At 48.4% G+C, this 20,202-nt stretch overlaps 1 protein-coding gene and 1 long non-coding RNA gene across 3 annotated transcripts in view; one reads left to right on the top strand and one right to left on the bottom strand.

The window, feature by feature from the left end:
- Positions 1-20,202, top strand: part of lamb2 (laminin, beta 2 (laminin S)) — a 143,114-nt gene that overhangs the window by 87,968 nt on the left and 34,944 nt on the right. The window contains exons 17-22 of one of the 2 annotated variants that reach the window (XM_070895628.1): positions 2,296-2,488; positions 3,756-3,899; positions 4,357-4,588; positions 14,157-14,320; positions 15,136-15,165; positions 18,913-19,137. In XM_070895628.1, the coding sequence (XP_070751729.1) occupies positions 2,296-2,488; positions 3,756-3,899; positions 4,357-4,588; positions 14,157-14,320; positions 15,136-15,165; positions 18,913-19,137 (988 nt within the window). The remainder of the gene's footprint in view (positions 1-2,295; positions 2,489-3,755; positions 3,900-4,356; positions 4,589-14,156; positions 14,321-15,135; positions 15,166-18,912; positions 19,138-20,202) is intronic. The other variant, XM_070895629.1, reaches the window with a different exon arrangement.
- Positions 9,752-20,202, bottom strand: part of LOC139277319 (uncharacterized) — an 89,347-nt gene continuing 78,896 nt past the window's right edge. Inside the window, exons 4-5 of the long non-coding RNA XR_011596069.1 lie at positions 19,684-19,732; positions 9,752-11,346 (exon numbers count right to left, since the gene is read on the bottom strand). This is a non-coding gene — a long non-coding RNA (uncharacterized lncRNA). The remainder of the gene's footprint in view (positions 11,347-19,683; positions 19,733-20,202) is intronic.

Genomic DNA, 20,202 nt, shown 5'->3' with positions numbered 1-20,202 from the left:
GAAACTATAGGGCAGTAATAGTAGGGAATTTCAACTACCCTAATATTAATTGAGATAGAATTAGAGGGAGCAGAATTCCTAAAATGCATTCAGGAGAACTTTTTTAGCCAGTACTTAGCAAGCCCAACAAGAGAGGGATGGTTCTGGACTTAGTTTTAGGGAATGAAGCTGGGCAGGTGGAAGGGGTATCAGTGGGAGAGCATTTTGGTGGTAGTGATCATAATTCAGTTAGATTTAGGGTAGTTATGGAAACGGACAAAGGTCGACCAGGAATAAAAGTTCTCAATTGGGGAAAAGCCAATTTTGCTGAGCTGAGATATGATTTAGCCAAGGTGGACTGGAAACAGCTACTGGAAGATAAATCAGTGTCAGAGCAATGGGAGGCATTCAAGAAGGAAATTGTGAGGGTTCAGAGTTTGTATCCTTAAAAAAAAAAGGGTGGGACTAACAAATATAGAGCAGCCTGGATGTCAAGGGGCATACAGGGTAGGAAAAAGAAAAAAAGGGAAGCTTATGACAAATACTGAGGGCTCAACAATGCAGACACCCTAGAGGAGTATAGAAAGTACAGGGGTGAAATCAAAAAGGAAATTATGAAAGCAAAGAGAGAACATGTAAAAATTTTGGCAAGTAAAATTAAAGAAAACACAAGTTAGGCCACAGCTAGAGTACTGCATGCAATTCTGGTCACAACATTATAGAAAGATATGATTGCATTAGAGAGGGTACAGAGGAGATTTACGAGGATGTTGCCTGGACTGGATAATTTTAGTGATGAGGAAAGATTGGATAGGCTGGGGTTGTTTTCTTTGGAACAGAGGAGGCTGAGGTGTATAAAATTATGAGGGGCCTAGATAGGGTGGATAGGAAGGAACTATTTCCCTCAGCAGAGGGGTCAACAACCAGGGGGCATATTTTAAAGTGATTGGTAGGAGGTTTAGAGGGGATTTGAGGGGAAATGTTTTCACCTAGAGGGTTGTGGGGGTCTGGAACTCATTGCCTGAAAGGGTGGTAGAGGCAGAAATTCTCACCTCATTTAAAAAGTACCTGGATATGCACTTGAAGTGCCGTTAGTTATAGGGCTACGGACCAAAAGCTGGAAAGTAGGATTAGGCTGGATAGCTCTTTGTTGGCCAGCATGGACACGATGGGCTGAAATGGCCTCCTTCCGTGCTGTACATTTCTCTGATTCTGTCTCTGTAAATCCCAGTAACCCAGTTATAGAAACATAGAAAATAGATGCAGGAGTAGGCCATTCGGCCCTTCGAGCCTGCACCGCCATTCAATAAGATCATGGCTGATGATTCCTTCAGTACTCCTTTCCTGCTTTCTCTCCATACCCCTTGATCCCCTTAACCGTAAGGGCCATATCGAACTCCCTCTTGAATAGATCCAGTGAACTGGCATCAACAACTCTCTGCGGCAGGGAATTCCCAAACCCCACCTACTCCCCATATCCCCCAACCACTCCTCATATCCCCAACACCACCAACTCCCCATATCGCCAACCCCACCTACTCCCCATATCCCCAAACCCCACCTATTCCCCATATCCCCAAACCCCACCTACTCCCCATATCCCCAAACCCCACCTACTCCCCATATCGCCAAACCCCACCTATTCCCCATATCCCCCAACCCCACCTATTCCCCATATCCCCAAACCCCACCTACTCCCCATATCCCCAACACCACCAACTCCCCATATCGCCAAACCCCACCTACTCCCCATATCCCCAACACCACCAACTCCCCATATCCCCCAACCCCACCTATTCCCCATATCCCCAAACCCCACCTACTCCCCATATCCCCAACACCACCAACTCCCCATATCGCCAAACCCCACCTACTCCCCATATCCCCCAACCCCACCTATTCCCCATATCCCCAAACCCCACCTACTCCCCATATCCCCAACACCACCAACTCCCCATATCGCCAAACCCCACCTACTCCCCATATCCCCCAACCCCACCTATTCCCCATATCCCCCAACCCCACCTATTCCCCATATCCCCCAACCCCACCTATTCCCCATATCCCCCAACCACTCCCCATATCCCCAACTCCCCATATCGCCAAACCCCTCCTACTCCCCATATCCCCAAACCCCACCTATTCCCCATATCCCCCAACCACTCCCCATATCCCCAACACCACCAACTCCCCATATCGCCAAACCCCACCTACTCCCCATATCCCCCAACCCCACCTATTCCCCATATCCCCAAATGATGATCACAGTTTGTGGAGCAGAGAGCCCTTTCAATGGTTTGATTTCCCTGTTTGTAGATCGTGTTGGTTCCACGCTATTCCTCCATGGAGATGTTCATTGCTGGAGATGCTGCCTCCATCAGGAGGAAGGAGACCTTTGAGCGTTACCGCTGCCATGGTAACAGCCTAACAGTTATCAAGCCAACAATGACTGAAATCTGTGCCAAGCTAATCAGCAGCATGTCAGCTATAATCCACAACGGAGCATTGCGTGAGTAGGAAGTCGGGATCATTTGTGTTGTGATAAACTCACAGACTTTAATAAAATGTGTGTTAAACACCCACTCCTTCCACCACTGGCGCACCGTGGCTGCAGTATGTACCATCTACAAGATGCACTGCAGCAACTCGCCAAGGCTTCTTCGGCAGCACCTCCCAAACCCGCGACCTCTACTGCCTAGAAGGACATGGGCAGCAGGCACATGGGAACACCACCATCTCCTAGTTTCCTTCCGAGTCACACACCATTCTGACTTGGAAGTATATTGTCGTTCCTTCATCATTGCTGGGTCAAAATCCTGGAACTCCCTCCCTAACAGCACTGTGGGAGCACCTTCGTCACACAGACTGCAATGGTTCAAGAAGGCGGCTCACCACCACCTTCTCAAGGGCAATTGGGGATGGGCAATAAATGCCAGCCTTGGCAGCGATGCCCACATCCCATGAATATATATGTTTTTAACTGGCATGGTGCATAGGTAGGTTAGATTTAACTATTGCCCGCAGAGGGTGGGGAATAGATGGAATTGGTCCCCAGGGCGAAGGATATTATTGGCAAATTGGAGAGCAAGCTGCGTAGTTTTTTGATGAAACAAGTGATTTTGATGGTTATCAGTAAGGATGTGCCTGTTGCCAATGAACCGAAAGTGGTTCATTAAAAAAAAATTAAAATGCCGGCACGGAGCAAGCTGTAAGAAAATATGCCCATTAGATATGCTCTGTGGAAAAGAACATTTTCCGGTTCCCGATGAATGCACAGTATGGTTCTGCACAGCTTCCGGTTCCCGATGAATGCACAGTATGGTCCTGCACAGCTTCCCAGTTCCCGATGAATGCGCAGTATGCTCCTGCGCAGCTTCCGGTCATTGGCAGGAGTCACTCCGTATCAGTAAGGGATTTGTTTTGAATTGGGCACCAGCAGGATGTATGGCAATGGCCTTTACATTCCAATCCTACATTATGCAGCGAGTTGTTTTGATCTGGAACGCGCTGCCTGAAAGGGCAATGGAAGCAGATTCAATAGTAACTTTCAAAAAGGAATTGGTTAAATACTTGAAGAGGAAAAATTTGCAGGTCTGTGGGTAAAGAGCAGAGGGGAGTGGGACTAATTAGATAGCGCTTTCAGAGAGTTGGCGCAGGCACGATGGGCCGAATGGCCTCCTTCTGTGATGCAAGATTCTATGATTGATGGATGATGTTGAGTAGACTGAGAACCAGGTGCAGAGAACAAATAGCCTTATTGTTTGATTTGGTTCCAGCCTGCCAGTGCGACCCTCAAGGCTCACTGAGCTCGGAGTGCGAACCCAATGGCGGGCAGTGTCGGTGCAAGTCCAGAGTGATCGGCCGGCGTTGTCAACAATGCGCTCCTGGGACATACGGCTTTGGCCCAACGGGCTGCAAGGGTAAGGGATTGGGAGAGAAAAACTCTCTGTCATTCTGTTCCTGTATGCTTTTATTTTGAGAAGAGTAAATAGGGAGAAACTGTTTCCACCGGCAGGAGGGCTGGTACCAGAGGAAGCAGATTTATGTTGATTGACTAAAAGAACAAGAGGGAAAATGAAGACATTTGTAAACACTGCTAATTATGCTCTAGAATGCACTGTCTGAAAGGGTGGTGGAAGTAGATTCAGTAATAAGTTTCAGGTGAGAATTGTACAAATACTTGAAGGGGAAATATTTGCAGGGCTATGGGGAAAGAGCAGGAGGAGTGGGACTAATTGGATAGCTCGTTTTAAGAGCCGACACAGGTATGATGGTCCGAATAGCCTCTTCTGTGCTATGAGATTCTATGATGATATGCCCGTCATGAGACTCTGTGGTTCGATGGACAAACTCTCTGTTTCTCTCTCTGTTCCCCAGCCTGCAGCTGCAATCAGGAGGGAGCGTACAACATGCTCTGCGACCAGCTCAGCGGGCAATGCCAGTGCCGAATAGGAGCATTCGGCATCCTTTGTAGTCAGTGTCAGCCCGGACACTGGGGCTTCCCCACCTGCCAGCCCTGTCGGTGCAATGGGCACGCGGAGGGGTGTGACCAGCGGACCGGAGCTTGCCTCACCTGCCGAAGCAACACCATCGGGCAAAACTGCGAGCGGTAAGTTCCCAAACAAACCATGTCATCTCCGTGAAGCACAAATGCATTTTGTACAGCATAGAAATGTGAGGGCATGGGACTTGTAATCATGGGATGTGATTTATACCCATAGAATCAGAGGTTTCCAACAAAGGAGGAGGCCATTCAGCCCATTGTGGCCATGCCAGCTCCTTTTTAGCTCAATCCGAAACGAATCCCATTGCCCCGCTCTCTCCCCATAGCCCTGTATCAATCCCAAACTAATCCCACCATCCCGCTCTCCCCATTGCCCTGTATCAATCCCAAAAGTAATCCTACTGCCCCGCTCTCTCCCCATTGCCCTGTATCAATCCCAAACGAAACCCACTGCCCCTCGCTCTCCCCATAGCCCTGTATCAATCCCCAAACTAATCTCATTGCCCCGCTCTCTCCCCATAACCTCGCAATCAATCCAAACCTAATCCGACTTCCCTGCTCTTTTCCCATAGTCATGTATCAATCCCAAATGAATCCCACTGTCCTGTTCTCTCCCCATAGCCCTGTATCAATCCCAAACTAATTCCACTGCCCCAGCCTCTCCCCATAGCTCTGTTTCTTCATTTGCTTCAAATATTTGTCCAATTTTCCTTTAAAAGATGCAATGGTCTATGTCTCAACCATTCCCTGTCGCAAAATATTCCTGCCGGAAATCTGTTGTGAATTAAAATCCACCCCATGGTTTCCCTGTGTGTTTGGCCTATGTGCCCACATATCTTTTCCCCTTTCTCTTCTGTTCCTTTTGAAATGCTATTTATCTGTGATAAGTCCTTACTATACAGTATAAATGCACACGAGGCCCATGCTTGAGAGGTCACTCTGTGACCAGTAACCTTTATTCGCTAGCACTCAAGTGATGAAGGTGGGTGGAGCTTCCCCTTTTATACCTGAAAGACAGATTAGGAGTGTCTCCCACAAGTTCACCACCTAGTGGTCAATGTTCTCACAGTGTACAGCTAGTCAGTTTACCGCTAGCAGCACAGACGAGAGATACTGTGTTGGGGATGATTGGGACGATTTTATTGAGAGACTACAGCAAAGTTTCGTCACTAAGGAATGGTTGGGACAGGAATCGGCCGACAAACGCAGGGCTCATCTCCTGACGATTTGTGGATCCAGAATGTACTCCCTGATGAAGGATCTTCTAGCGCCAGAGAAGCCGGCGGACAAGATGTTTGAAGAGCTCAGTAAGTTAATCGGGGAACACCTTAAACCGGCGAGCAGCATGCACATGGCGAGACACCGGTTTTATACGCACCGGCAGCGAGAAGGGCAAAGCATTCCAGACTTCCTGGCAGATCTCCAGCGCCTGGCGAGCCTATGTAAGTTCACAGATGCATGTAAAGCGGAGATGCTGCAAGACTTTTTTATTGAGGGCATCGGGCACGCTGGGGTTTTCAGGAAACTGATTGAGACCAAAGACTTGACCCTGGAAACGGCGACCTTGATGGCCCAGACTTCTTTCTCAGAGAAGGAAGAGACCAGAATGATGTTTGACAAAAGTCTGGGCTCAAATGCAGCAAATGGACAGGGAGTCAACATTGTTAAAGCGGCACACAGTTCTCCAGGCAGACGAGGGCAATCGTACATGCCCCAACATGTCGTCAAACCCAGAGGGGGAATTCAACAGAGACAATGGCTAGCTGAACGGCGATTCATGTCATCACAAGAGACAATGCGGCCAGTAATGGGGCCATCAACACCAGTTAATGGTGCACTTAAGGGCAGTCAGAGGAGATCGACTGGTAATGGACCTTTTGTTTCCAACAACGGCTCATGTTGGAGGTGTGGAGGCACAAACCCAGCCAGAGTTTGCAGGTATCAGCAATATACCTGCAGAAATTGCAATGTCAGCGGTCACGTGGCGCGTATGTGCAGGAAGCCTGCAGCCAGGCTGATGTACGAGGAGGACGGGCCCGATGTAAGCCCTACGAGGCCAAATGAACACTGGGGAAAATCACTGGAAACTGAAGTTCAGCGAGTTCATGTGGAGCACATAGAAACATAGAAAATAGGTGCAGGAGTAGGCCATTCGGCCCTTCTAGCCTGCACCGCCATTCAATGAGTTCATGGCTGAACATTCAACTTCAGTACCCCATTCCTGCTTTCTCGCCATACCCCTTGATCCCCCTAGTAGTAAGGACCTCATCTAACTCCTTTTTGAATATATTTAGTGAATTGGCCTCAACAACTTTCTGTGGTAGAGAATTCCACAGGTTCACCACTCTCTGGGTGAAGAAGTTCCTCCGCATCTCGGTCCTAAATGGCTTACCCCTTATCCTTAGACTGTGACCTCTGGTTCTGGACTTCCCCAACATTGGGAACATTCTTCCTGCATCTAACCTGTCTAACCCCGTCAGAATTTTAAATGTTTCTATGAGGTCCCCTCTCATTCTTCTGAACTCCAGTGAATACAAGCCCAGTTGATCCATATACAGTTCATACACCAGGACATCACCGAGAATGATGAAAGTGCTCCTCAATGGCATCCCAGTATCAATGGAGCCAGACACGGGGGCCAGCCAGTCCCTGATCCGTATCAAACAGTTCGAAAAGTTGTGGCCGTCCAAGGCCAGGAGGCCAAAATTATCGGCGATTGACGCACAGCTACGAACATACACAAAAGAGATCATTTCAGTGCTCGGCAGCGCCACGGTAGTCATGACCCACAAAGATTCGGAGAACAGGTTGCCATTCTGGATTGTCCCGGGGGACGGTCCCGCACTACTGGGGAGGAGTTGGCTTGCTGTCATGAACTGGAAATGGGACGATGTCAATGCAATTTCTTCTGTGGAGCGAGCATTATGCTCACAGATCCTGGACAAATTTGACTCACTATTTCAACCCGGCATTGGCACTTTCATGGGGGCCAAGGTAGTGATTCACATAAACCCAGGCGCCAGGCCAGTACACCACAAGGCCAGAGCGGTGCCGTACGTGATGCAGGAAAAGATAGAAGGTGAATTGGACCGCCTGCTGAGGGAAGGCATCATCTCGCCAGTCGAATTCAGTGACTGGGCGAACCCGATTGTGCCAGTGCTCAAGGCGGATGGGTCGGTCAGGATATGTGGTGATTACAAGGCCACCATCAATCGGGTGTTCATCCAAGACCAGTACCCTACTGAGAGCGGAGGACCTCTTTGTGACGCTATCCGGTGGCAAACTTTTTTCAAAATTGGACCTGACCTCGGCTTACATGACCCAGGAGCTGGCAAGTGAGTCGAAGAAGCTGACCACCATCACGACACACAAGGGGTTGTTTGAGTACAACAGATGCCCGTTCGGGATTCGTTCGGCCGCCGCGACCTTTCAACGAAATATGGAAAGCCTCAAGTCGATTCCAGGGACGGTGGTTTTTCAAGACGACATCCTCATCACGGATCGCGATACTGAAGAACACCTCCACAACTTGGAGGAGGTGCTACGCAGACTGGACCGGGTAGGGCTGCGACTGAAAAAGGCGAAGTGCGTCTTCCTAGCTCCAGAGGTAGAATTCCTGGGGATGAGGGTAGCAGTAGACGGGATCAGACCTACTGCGTCCAAGACGGAAGCGATCCAGAGAGCACCCAGACCCTGTAACACGACGGAGCTGCGTTCGTTCCTGGGGCTCCTGAACTATTTTGGTAACTTCTTCCCAAATTGAGCACGCTGTTAGAGCCGCTACACGTGCTCTTACGCGACTGGGTCTGGGGGGATAGCCAGGGAAGGGCTTTTGATAGAGCATGCAATTTGTCATGCTCCAACAATCTGTTAACGCTATATGACCCATGTAAGAAACTTGTTTTAACGTGCGATGCGTCGTCCTATGGTGTCGGGTGTGTGTTGCAGCATGTTAATGCCAAGGGTCAGTTAAAGCCGATAGCTTATGCCTCCAGAAGTCTGTCTCAGGCAGAAAGGGACTACGGGATGGTAGAAAAGGAGGCGCTAGCATGTATATATGTAGTAAAGAAAATGCATCAGTACCTGTTTGGCAGGAAGTTTGAGCTGGAGACAGATCACAAACCACTAACGTCCCTTTTGGCCGACAACAAGGCCATAAATGCAAACGCGTCAGCCCACATATAGAGGTGGGCACTCACGTTAGCCGCCTATGACTATACAATTCGGCACAGATCGGGCACCGAAAACTGCGCCGATGCACTCAGCAGGCTCCCACTAGCCACCACTGAGGGGGCTACCGAGCAAGCTGCTGAGATGGTCATGGCTGTTGAAGCTTTCGGAAGCGAAGGCTCACCCGTGACAGCCCGTCAGATTAAAGTCTGGACAAATAGAGACCCGCTGTTGTCTCTAGTCAAGAAATGTGTCCTGAATGGGGACTGGGCAGCCACGTACGGGGCATGCCCTGAGGAATTTAAAGCATTTCACAGGCGCAGGGATGAACTCTCGATTCAGGCCGATTGCCTACTGTGGGGAAACCGCGTAGTCATGCCCCAGATGGGCAGAGAGGTGTTCATCAGAGAACTCCACAATGAGTTCCCGGGCATTGTCATGATGAAGGCAATTGCCAGGTCACACGTTTGGTGGCCAGAGATAGATGCAGACCTGGAACTTTGTGTTCGCAGGTGCAACACATGTGCCCAGCTGGGCAATGCGCCCAGGGAAGCCCCCCTTAGCACCTGGTCCTGGTCCGCCAAGCCATGGTCACGCATCCATGTGGACTACGCAGGTCCTTTCATGGGAAAAATGTTTTTGGTTGTAGTAGACGTCTACTCCAAATGGATCGAGTGTGACATTTTAAATTCAAGCACATCCTCTGCCACGGTAGAAAGTCTACGGGCAATGTTCGCCGCCCATGGTCTACCGGATGTCTTGGTCAGTGACAATGGCCCGTGCTTCACAAGCACTGAATTCCAGGACTTCATGGCAGGCAATGGAATTAACCATGTCAGAACGGCACCGTTGAAGCCGGCCTCAAATGACCAGGTGGAACGAGCAATGCAGATAATCAAACAGGGTATATGCTCAGAATCCAAGGGGGTTCTCTACAAAGCCACTTATCGCACCTCCCATTGGCCTACAGATCCCGACCACACTCGCTCACAGGGGTCCCACCCGCAGAGCTGCTAATTGCTCATTGTTTAAATCCCAGTTTCTCGTCACCAATGATAAGTCCTTACTATACAGTATAAATGCACACGAGGCCCATGCTTGAGAGAAGGTCACTCTGTGACCAGTAACCTTTATTCGCTAGCACTCAAGTGATGAAGGTGGGTGGAGCTTCCCCTTTTATACCTGAAAGACCAGGTTAGGAGTGTCTCCCACAAGTTCACCACCTCGTGGTCAATGTTCTCACAGTGTACAACTAGTCAGTTTATATATGGGTTACAATGACAGTTAAATACATGACAATCTGTAATATCTTTAGTTCTGGGGACAGTTTTAATTCCTGGGACATCAATGGACTAACTCATTCCTGACTTTCTCCTCTGGTCAGTTGCCATCATCACAGCAGAATGTTATCGCAGCAGTAGTAAGGGTGAACCTGACAGCACAGGAGACCATTCGGTCCATCGAACCCGTGCCTGTGCTAGCTCTTCAATTGGAACTATCTACTCTAATCCCATTTCACTGTATATTTTTCTATTCTTTCTTTTCAAATCCTTATCCAGTTCCTTTTTAAATGATGTTACAGTCTCTGCCTCCATACCCTTTGTGGTAAACCATTCCCTGTTCTGATTAACCTGTGTGAAAAAAGTGAGGACGATAGTAGTAGACTTAGGGAGGACATAGACAGACTGGTGAAATGGGCAGACACATGCAGATTAACATTAATGAAGAGAAGTGTGAAGTGATACATTTGGGAAGGAAGAATGAGGAGACACAATATAAACAAAATTACAATTTTAAAGCGGGTGCAGGAAGAGAGCGATCTGCGGGTATATGCACACAAATCTTTGAAGGTGACAGGACAGATTGAGAAGGCTTGAAAAAGCATATGGGATCCTTGGCTTAATAAATAGAGGTATAAAGGAAGGATGTTATGCTAAATTTTTATAAATCATTGGTTGGGCTCAGCTGGAGTATTGTTTCCAATTCTGGGCACCACACTTTAGGAAGGATGTCAAGATATTGGAGAGTGTGCAGAGAGGATTTACTAAAATGGTCCAGGGATGAGGGACTTCAGTGATGTAGAGAGACTGGAAAAGTTGGGTTGTTCTCCTTAGAGCAGAGAAGGTTAAAGGGAGATTTAATCGAGGTGTTCAAAATCATGAAGGGTTTTAATAGAGTAAATAAGGAGAAACTGTTTCCACTGGGAGAAGGGCAGTAACCAGAGGACATCGATTTAAGGTAATTGACAAAAGAATCGGGGAAATTAGACTTTTTTTTACGTAACGAGTTATGATGATCTGGAATATGCTCCTGAAAGGGCAGTGGAAGCAGATTCTATGATTCTATGAGAAAACTGATGGAGTACCACAACTATCTTTGGAAGGCCCTTGTCATATGAAGAAATGTTTGTTACAGATTTTATTATACTGCAGACAAACTTTTGGGAACAGCCGAAATGGAGGAGGACGCGCCATAGTCCCTCGCGGTTAACAGTGTCAAAGGCCTTTGTAAGGTCAAAGAAGACCATGTACAAGGGTTGGTGCTGTTCCCGGCACTTCTCCTGCAGTTGTCGTGCCGTAAAGATCATGCCCGTTGTACCTCATAGTGGACGGAATCCGCACTGCGACTCTGGGAGGAGCTCCTCAGCCACAGGGAGAAGACGGTTGAGGAGGATTCTAGCGATAACAGTTCCTCTGTAAAAAAACATAGAAACATAGAAACATAGAAAATAGGTACAGGAGTAGGCCATTCGGCCCTTCGAACCTGCACCACCATTCAATAAGATCATGGCTGATCATTCCCTCAGTACCCCTTTCCTGCTTTCTCTCCATACCCCTCGATCCCTTTAGCCGTAAGGGCCATATCTAACTCCCTCTTGAATATATCCAATGAACTGGCATCAACAACTCTCTGCGGCAGGAAATTCCACAGGTTAACAACTCTGAGTGAAGAAGTTTCTCCTCATCTCAGTCCGAAATGTCCTACCCCTTATCCTAAGACTGTGACCCCTGGTTCTGGACTTCCCCAACATCGGGAACATTCTTCCCGCATCTAACCTGTCCAGTCCCGTCACAATCTTAGATGTTTCGATGAGATCCTCTCTCATCCTTCTAAACTCCAGTGAATACAGGCCCAGTCGATCCAGTCTCTCCTCATATGTCAGTCCTGCCATCCCGGGAATCAGTCTGGTGAACCTTCGCTGCACTCCCTCAATAGCAAGAACGTCCTTCCTCAGATTAGGAGACCAAAACTGAACACAATGTTCCAGGTGAGGCCTCACCAAGGCCCTGTACAACTGCATTAAGACCTCCCTGCTCCTATACTCAAATCCCCGAGCTATGAAGGCCAACATACCATTTGCCTTCTTCACCGCCTGCTGTACCTGCATGCCCACTTTCAGTGACTGATGTACCATAACACCCAGGTCTCGTTGCACCTCCCCTTTTCCTAATCTGCCGCCATTCAGATAATATTCTGCTTTTGTATTTTTGCCCCCAAACATTCTGGGTAAACAGCACGACCTGTACCCACCAGTACTGTACCCCAGTGTTATACAGTGACAGACCTGTACCCACCAGTACTGTACCCCAGTGTTATACAGTGACAGACCTGTACCCTCCAGTACTGTACCCCAGTGTTATAGTGACAGACCTGTACCCACCAGTACTGTACCCCAGTGTTATACAGTGACAGACCTGTAACCACCAGTACTGTACCCCAGTGTTATACAGTGACAGACCTGTCCCCACCAGTACCGCACCGCAGTGTTATACAGTGACAGACCTGTACCCACCAGTACTGTACCCGTGTTATACAGTGACAGACCTGTACCCACCAGTACTGTACCCCAGTGTTATACAGTGACAGACCTGTACCCACCAGTACTGTACCCCAGTGTTTTACAGTGACAGACCTGTACCCACCAGTACTGTACCCCAGTGTTATACAGTGACAGACCTGTACCCACTAGTACTGTACCCCAGTGTTATACAGTGACAGACCTGTACCCACCAGTACTGTACCCCAGTGTTATACAGTGACAGACCTGTACCCACCAGTACTGTACCCCAGTGTTATACAGTGACAGACCTGTACCCACTAGTACTGTACCCCAGTGTTATACAGTGACAGACCTGTACCCACCAGTACTGTACCCCAGTGTTATACAGTGACAGACCTGTCCCCACCAGTCGGACTTGTCCCCTTTTTTAAAGATGGTTGCGATTACTGCATCTCTGAGATCACCCTGCATGCTCTCCCCCTTCCACTGCCCTCCAGTCATCAAGATCCACGGCGCGGCCCTGGACAACGTGGACCACTTTCCATATCTCGGGAGCCTATTATCAGCAAAGGGCAGACATCGGCGACGAGGTTCAACACTGCCTAAAGTGCGCCAGCGCAGCCTTCGACCGCCTGAGGAAAAGTGTTCGAAGATCAGGCCCTCAAATCTGGCACCAAGCTTATGGTCAACAGGGCTGTAGTGATACCCGCCCTTCTGTATGAATCAGAGACGTGGACCATATACAGTAGACACCTCAAATCGCTGGAGAAATATCACCAACGTTGTCTCCGCAAGATCCTGAAAATCCCCTGGGAGGACAGACGCACCAACGTCAGTGTTCTCGATCAGGCCAACATCCCCAGCATCGAAGCACTGACCACACTCGACCAGCTCCATTGGGCGGGCTACATTGTTCGCATACCTGACACAAGACTCCAAAACAAGCGCTCTACTCGGAACTCCTACATGGCAAGCGAGCCCCAGGTGGGCAGAGGAAACATTTCAAGGATACCCTCAAAGCCTCCTTGATAAAATGCAACATCCCCACTGACACCTGGGAGTCCCTGGCCAAACACCTCCCTAAGTGGAGGAGGAGCATCCGGGAGGGCGCTGAGCATGTCGAGTCTCGTCGCCGGCGAGCATGCAGAAAATAAGCGCAGGCAGCGGAAGGAGTGTGAGGCAAACCAGACTCCCCATCCACCCTTTCCTTCAACAACTGTCTGTCCCACCTATGACAGAGACTGTAATTCCCGTATTGGACTGTTCAGTCTCCTAAGAACTCACTTTTAGAGTGGAAGCAAATCTTCCTCGATCTCGAGGGACTGCCTATGATGATGATGATACTGTAGATTGTTAAGTGAATTATGGAAATATAAAGAATTACAGAAAATCTTAATTCTTTGAATTTTTTCATAAAGTAATGTTAAAAATCCTGAAGCTTTCTCATTTTGGAGCCTGTGCTTGTATTAAATCTTTTTAAAATATCTATCTTTGGAAGGAGGGATACTATCAGGTCACAGAGTAACCTAACCCTCCCTGAACCCCCCTCCCCTAGCCCTTCCCCTCAACCTATCCTTCACCTTCCCTAACCCTAACAGTAACGCTTAACCTTACTCATCCCCTAACACTTACCCTAACCTTTATTCTTTCCATTCCCCTTACCCTAATACCGAAAATGTTTTGTAGAATTGCAATTTTTCTCCACCCCTTCTTATCAAACAGATGTGCCGCCGGTTACTATGGAAATCCTGTACTGGGTTCCGGGGAGCAGTGCCGCCCTTGCCCATGTCCCGGAGGCCCTGGAAGTGGCCGACATTTTGCCACCTCGTGTTATCAGGATGTTAGGACAAGACAAGTGGTGTGTAACTGCAACCAGGGATACACAGGTAGGACACTGTGATGGAACATGGTCTGGGTGCTGGGCCCTCCACTGCTACGCTTTGGAAGCGGCTCTGTTGATACTTAAGGAGGCAGATGGGAGTTGGTCAATGTAGACAGGCAGATATATTAGCTGTGCTTCTCACTGAGAGGCCACACAGTAAGAGTCAGTGCCTGTGGAACTGTACCCCAGTGAGAGTCAGTGTGTGTGGAACTGTACCTCTGAGAGTCAGTGTGTGTGGAACTGTACACCAGTGAGAGTCAGTGTGTGTGGAACTGTATCCCAGTGAGAGTCAGTGTCTGTGGAACTGTATCCCAGTGAGAGTCATGTGTGTGGAACTGTACCCCAGTGAGAGTCAGTGTGTGTGGCACTGTACCCCAGTGCGAGTCAGTGTGTGTGGAACTGTACCTCAGTGAGAGTCAGTGTGTGAAACTGTACCCCAGTGAGAGTCAGTGTGTGTGGAACTGTACTCCAGTGAGAGTCAGTGTCTGTGGAACTGTACCCCAGTGAGAGTCAGTGTGTGTGGAACTGTACCCCAGTGAGAGTCAGTGTCTGTGGAACTGTACCCCAGTGAGAGTCAGTGTGTGTAGAACTGTACCCCAGTGAGAGTCAGTGTGTGTGGAACTGTACCCCAGTGAGAGTCAGTGTGTGTGGAACTGTACTCCAGTGAGAGTCAGTGTCTGTGGAACTGTACTCCAATAAGGAGTCAAGAGCAGAGGGATTAATTTGGAACTTATTTTGTCTTTGTGTATTATCCTCTAAACTCCTGCCCCTCTCCAGTCTCCTGCCTTAATTTATCCATGTAACTTTTTTCACACCCAGGAGTGGTTAAGCGGTCCAGTGCAGGGCACCGTAAGTAATTGTTCTTCGTGCACTGCTCGTGACGCCATGCATGGCTTGTCCCCTCGTGTGGTGATCGCCCGCCTTTCACAACCTCACGAGGTCCCAAATGCTTCAAAGCCAATGAAGTATTTTGAAGTATAGTCACTGTTTTTTGCAGGCAAATGTGGCAGGCAATTTTCGCACAGGAAGCTTGCAGACGACATTGAGATAAATGACCAGATAATCTGTTTTGGTGGGTTTTGAAAGGAATGCTGGCACAGGGCTCTTCAAATAGTACCGTGGGATCTTTTACGTCTGAGAGGGGCCTTGGTTTATCATCCCATCCAAAAGGTAGCACCTTCAACAGTGCAGCATTCCCTCAGTACTGCCCCTCCGACAGTGCAGCGCGCCCTCAGTACTGCCTCTCCGACAGTACAGCGCTCCCTCAGTACTGCCTCTTTGACAGTGCGGTGCTCCTTCAGTACTGCCCCTCTGACAGTGTAGCTCTCCCTCAGTACTGCCCCTTGGGGCCCAGGAGAGGCATGAGTTCGGGGCCCAGAAGAGGCGCGGGCTCAGGAGCAGCACGGGCCAGCCCACACTGCAATATGTGTACGCACTAGGTCAGTGCAACAGAGCTGGCCTCCAGTCATCTTGGTTAACCCTTGCCACTAGACCAAGACCAAGCTCTGTCAAGCCTGTGTGGTGGTTGGTGTGCAACGGCCACCACACGTTTAAAAAAAAATCCATGCACAGGCATCTTCCACCCTTCAATATGCGGTTCAAGACCTGGAATATTAGGTCCTTCATTGAAACACCTGTGAACTCATTGAACTCATCCCTTTTTGATGTGGAAGCAGGTCATCCTTGATTCAAGGGACCGCCTAAGAAGAAGACTGCCCCTCCGACAGTGCAGCACTCCCTCAGTACTGCCCCTCCAACAGTGCAGCACTCCCTCAGTACTGCCCCTCCAACAGTGCGGTGCTCCCTCAGTACTGCCTCTCCAACAGTGCGGCGCTTCCTCAGTACTGCCCCTCTAACAGTGCAGCGCTCCTTCAGCACTGCCCCTCCGACAGTGCGGCGCTCCCTCAGTACTGTCCCTCCGATAGTGCGCCGCTCCCTCAGTACTGCCCCTCCGACAGTGCGCCGCTCCCTAAGTACTGCCCCTCCGACAGTGCAGCACTCTCCCAGCACTGCACTGGAGTGTCGACCTTATGTGCTCAAGTCTCTGGAGTCGGACTTGAGCCCACAACTTTCTGACTCAGAGACGAGAAAGAACTACACACTGAACCACAGCTGGCACTTAGATTTGAGCTTTGATCCTCCATTTACCCAAAAGCAGCCGTGTTTGAAACTCACCAACAGGAAGTGTTCTGTGGGGGTAAGAGGAATCTTTGGCTTGCAAGCAAAACTTTTATAGATAGTCTGAGGTAGTGTATTGATAAACTAAAAAGCTAAACATTTACTTATCATTTTCTGGTGGAAATTGGCCATCTTAATGTTCCTGCGGTTTTTGAAAAAAAGCATAACGAGATTGTAACTAATTCAAGTGCCTAATATATTAATGATGTAAAGGTGGATGTGCCTGTTTATATTGTATTTTATGGTGATTTACCATCTCACTCTGCAACTATCCCTGTAATCCCCAATCCCAGTTATTTGTCCAGCTCCTAATTACCTTCGCAGAAGTCTTGTTTATTTCCCAAAGTTGTAGCCAGTTAGCTTGCTGAGCCTTGACTCTGGATACCAGTGTTAACTAGCTGGTCAGCTCAGCCTGTGCCTCCTCGTGACGAGGCAAGAATGAATGTTCTGCCATTAATATGCTGCTCGCAAGCTGCAGTCGGAGGTTAACTCGAGTGGAGTCGCAGATGAGCTCGGTGCTGCTGAGAACTTTCTCCGCGCCTTTTAAAATGATGGGGTTTTGTTCAAATATGGAAAAAATAAAACTTTTTTTCACTCAAAATGTAAAGAATATAGGGTGGAAATTCGGTTGGAGGCTAATTCGGGCGCTAATGGCGGCGGAACAGTAAATTTTGTGCCGAAAAATGGTTTGTATCTGCAGCCACAAAATTCATCAGCTGGGCCTTGAGTGCTAAGGGAGCCATTCCACACCTCTCTTAGGGCGCTAGTCCGGCTGAGCAATTGAAAATCCTGAGCTAAAGAGCCGGCCTTGGAATGTCCTAAGAGAGGCTTCCTTGGAAAAATATTGCCAAAAAGAACACAAACAACATTCCCAATACTTTGCTCACCTCACATAAACATAAATCGCAAAAATAAAAACAATCACACCTGATGTAGTCATTCCTTCTCTCGGAACAGCTCGGATCGCTCGCTTTCCCAGGCGGTCCCACTACAGCGCACTATGGGGCGCTACAGGGTCAGCGGCAAACAAAAATCCTTGTGCTGTTGCTCATCGGCTCGACGCTCCCGGGTGGTACTGGTCAGCGCCGCCGGTACCAGCACACTGAATGTGCCGAGCGGCGCAAATGCCGGTGCTCAGGCTCCGAACCCCTTTAGCGTCCTTGTTCCCACCCTTTCCAGGGGCACTAAGCTAACTAATTTCTACCCCTATATTGCCAAATATATAATGTTCATTTGTTTTTCACAATCTTTTAGAGATTAATAGCTTCATCACCACAATCACAATGATTTTTCTTTCCTGCAACTAGTGTCCAATAGTTAAAAACCTCATTGTTATCTGCCTGGTGCCACAGTTTATAAACTCTGACCAGTTTATAACTGGCCCATGCCAACTACGTCGGGATCTGGAATGCACTACCTGAAAAGATGGTGTAAGCTGAATCCATAAATAATTTTAAAAGAGAGTTGGACAAATACTTGAGGATGAAGAACTTACAGGGTTAAGGACAAAAAGTGGGGGTGTGGGACTAAGCACGACTGCTCTTTCAGTTTATTAACACTCTGCCGTGTGTAACTGACCTATGCCAACTAGGAGGGTCCCAGGTTTGATTCCAGGACTGTGTTGATTTAGTTGACTTCAGCTGGGCCAGCATTCGGGCTGAGACAATTGCCCCTGGGTCGGGGAGGCCAAGTAAATCGGACTAGACTTCCTGCCCCTGACGGCTATCCAATGGTGCCAGCAGAAAGTAGATGTGTGCCGACAGGAGTGAAGACAGGATCAGGTTTGGCCTGTGACAACGGCCTCCCTCATGTCTGAATAATTTGGCAGCACCCAGGCTCCCTAAACAGTGGCCAATTGGGCGATGTATTAGAAGGCAGACGGTGCCCAGCAAAGCGGCTCGGGCCCCTATCCCTCCCAGCAGGTGTCAGTACCTTTCAGGAGGAAATGGAAGAAATTATTATTATGTTACTAGACTAATAATCCAAAAGAACGTGAGTTCAAATCCCACCATGGGCAGTTTGAGAATATGAATTCAGTTTTTAAAAATCTGGGAATTAAAAAGCCGGTGTAAGTAAAAGTGATCACGACGCTGTCGGATTGTCTTAAAAACTCAACGGGTTCACTAATGTCCTTTAGGGAAGGAAACCTGCCGTCCTTACCTGGTCTAGGCCTATAGGTGATTCCAGTCCCACACCAACATATTCGACTCTTAACTGCCCTCTGAAGTGGCTCAGTTTGTACCAAAGATGTTACTAGCAGTTCAAGATGGCCCACCACCACCTTCCCCGGGGAAGAAGGGATGGACAATAAATGCCAGTCTCGCCAGCGACGCCCACATCCTGAGAATGATTTTTTTAAATTAGGAAAATAAAACATTAAGAAAAAAGTTAAATCTTCTCTTTCATTTTGGTTGACAGGTTCCCGATGTGAAGAATGTGCACCTGGTTACTACGGAAACCCCTTGCTCCCGGGCGGCAGGTGTTTGCCCTGCCAGTGCCACAACAATATTGATGTCAACGACCCTCAGTCATGTGACCGACAAACGGGGCAGTGCCTGAAATGCCTGTACAATACAGAGGGGACTCAGTGTGAGCACTGCAGGCTAGGTTACCATGGCGACCCCTCTCGACGCAGCTGCAGGAGTAAATTTTATATTTTTCACATATAAGATGTGATAATTGTTTTTACGCAGCGAGTTGTTGTGATCTGGAATGTGCTGGCTGAAAGGACAGTGGAAGCAGATTCAATAGGAACTTTCAAAATGGAGTTAGATAAATACTTGAAGGGGAAAATTTGCAGGGCTATGGGGAAAGGGCAGGGGAGTGGGACTAATTGGAAAGCACTACCAAAGAGCCGGCAAAGGCACGATGGGCCGAATGGCCCCCTTCTGTGCAATAAGATTCCGTAATAATATGGCTCAGAATTTGCTGCCAAAATTATGGCGAATTTAATGGCGCTCACTGTTATTAACGTATCAATCATCCAGCAACTGGTGGCGAGGAAGAGATACCCCGTGAGTTGTGTATCGCCACAGGTTGCTGGACGATTTGCGCCGCTCCGCCGCTAGCCTTACGAAAACGGCAGCTTGTCCTTAACCTCCCCGTGAGTTTCAAGAAACTGCTGCATTTGCTGAATACCCGTTAAACTCGCGGCAGAAAGATAGGGCTGGAACTTAACAACGCAAATACCTTTTTAATTAGATTTAACTTCATGCAATGCCGCTCGACCTCTCCGGCCCTGAAAGGGAAAAATTTAAACTCTGGAGTCTTATTCCCACAGGTAGTACATTGTTCCTAGAGATTTTTAACATTTAAAATCTTTACATTTTCTGTTACTTTTTCTTTCTCTTAATTCAATCTTTCTTTCACTCTATTTCTCTTTCTGCACCTGATTTGACCCCATTTCCTGTTCTGTCATCCTCTTGTTTCTTTCTCTATCCTTAAATCTCGTTGGTTAAGGAGATACACTAAGAACATAAGATAAGAACGTAAGAATTAAGAGCAGGAGGTGGCCACATGGCCCTCGAGCCTGCTCTGCCATTCAATAAGATCACGGCTGATCTTCGACCTTAACTCCAATTTCCCGCTTGATCTCCATATCCCTTGATTCGCCTAGTGTCCAAAAAATTATCTATCTCCGCTTTGAATATACTCAAAGACTCAGCATCCACAGCCCTCTTGGGCAGAGAATTCCAAAGATTCACAACC

The sequence above is a fragment of the Pristiophorus japonicus genome, chromosome 12 (genome assembly GCF_044704955.1).
Source record: "Pristiophorus japonicus isolate sPriJap1 chromosome 12, sPriJap1.hap1, whole genome shotgun sequence".
In the NCBI taxonomy this organism is placed as follows: Eukaryota; Metazoa; Chordata; class Chondrichthyes; family Pristiophoridae; genus Pristiophorus; species Pristiophorus japonicus.
Note: the sequence above shows the minus strand (reverse complement) of the source record. Positions and strands in the feature narration are given on the sequence as shown.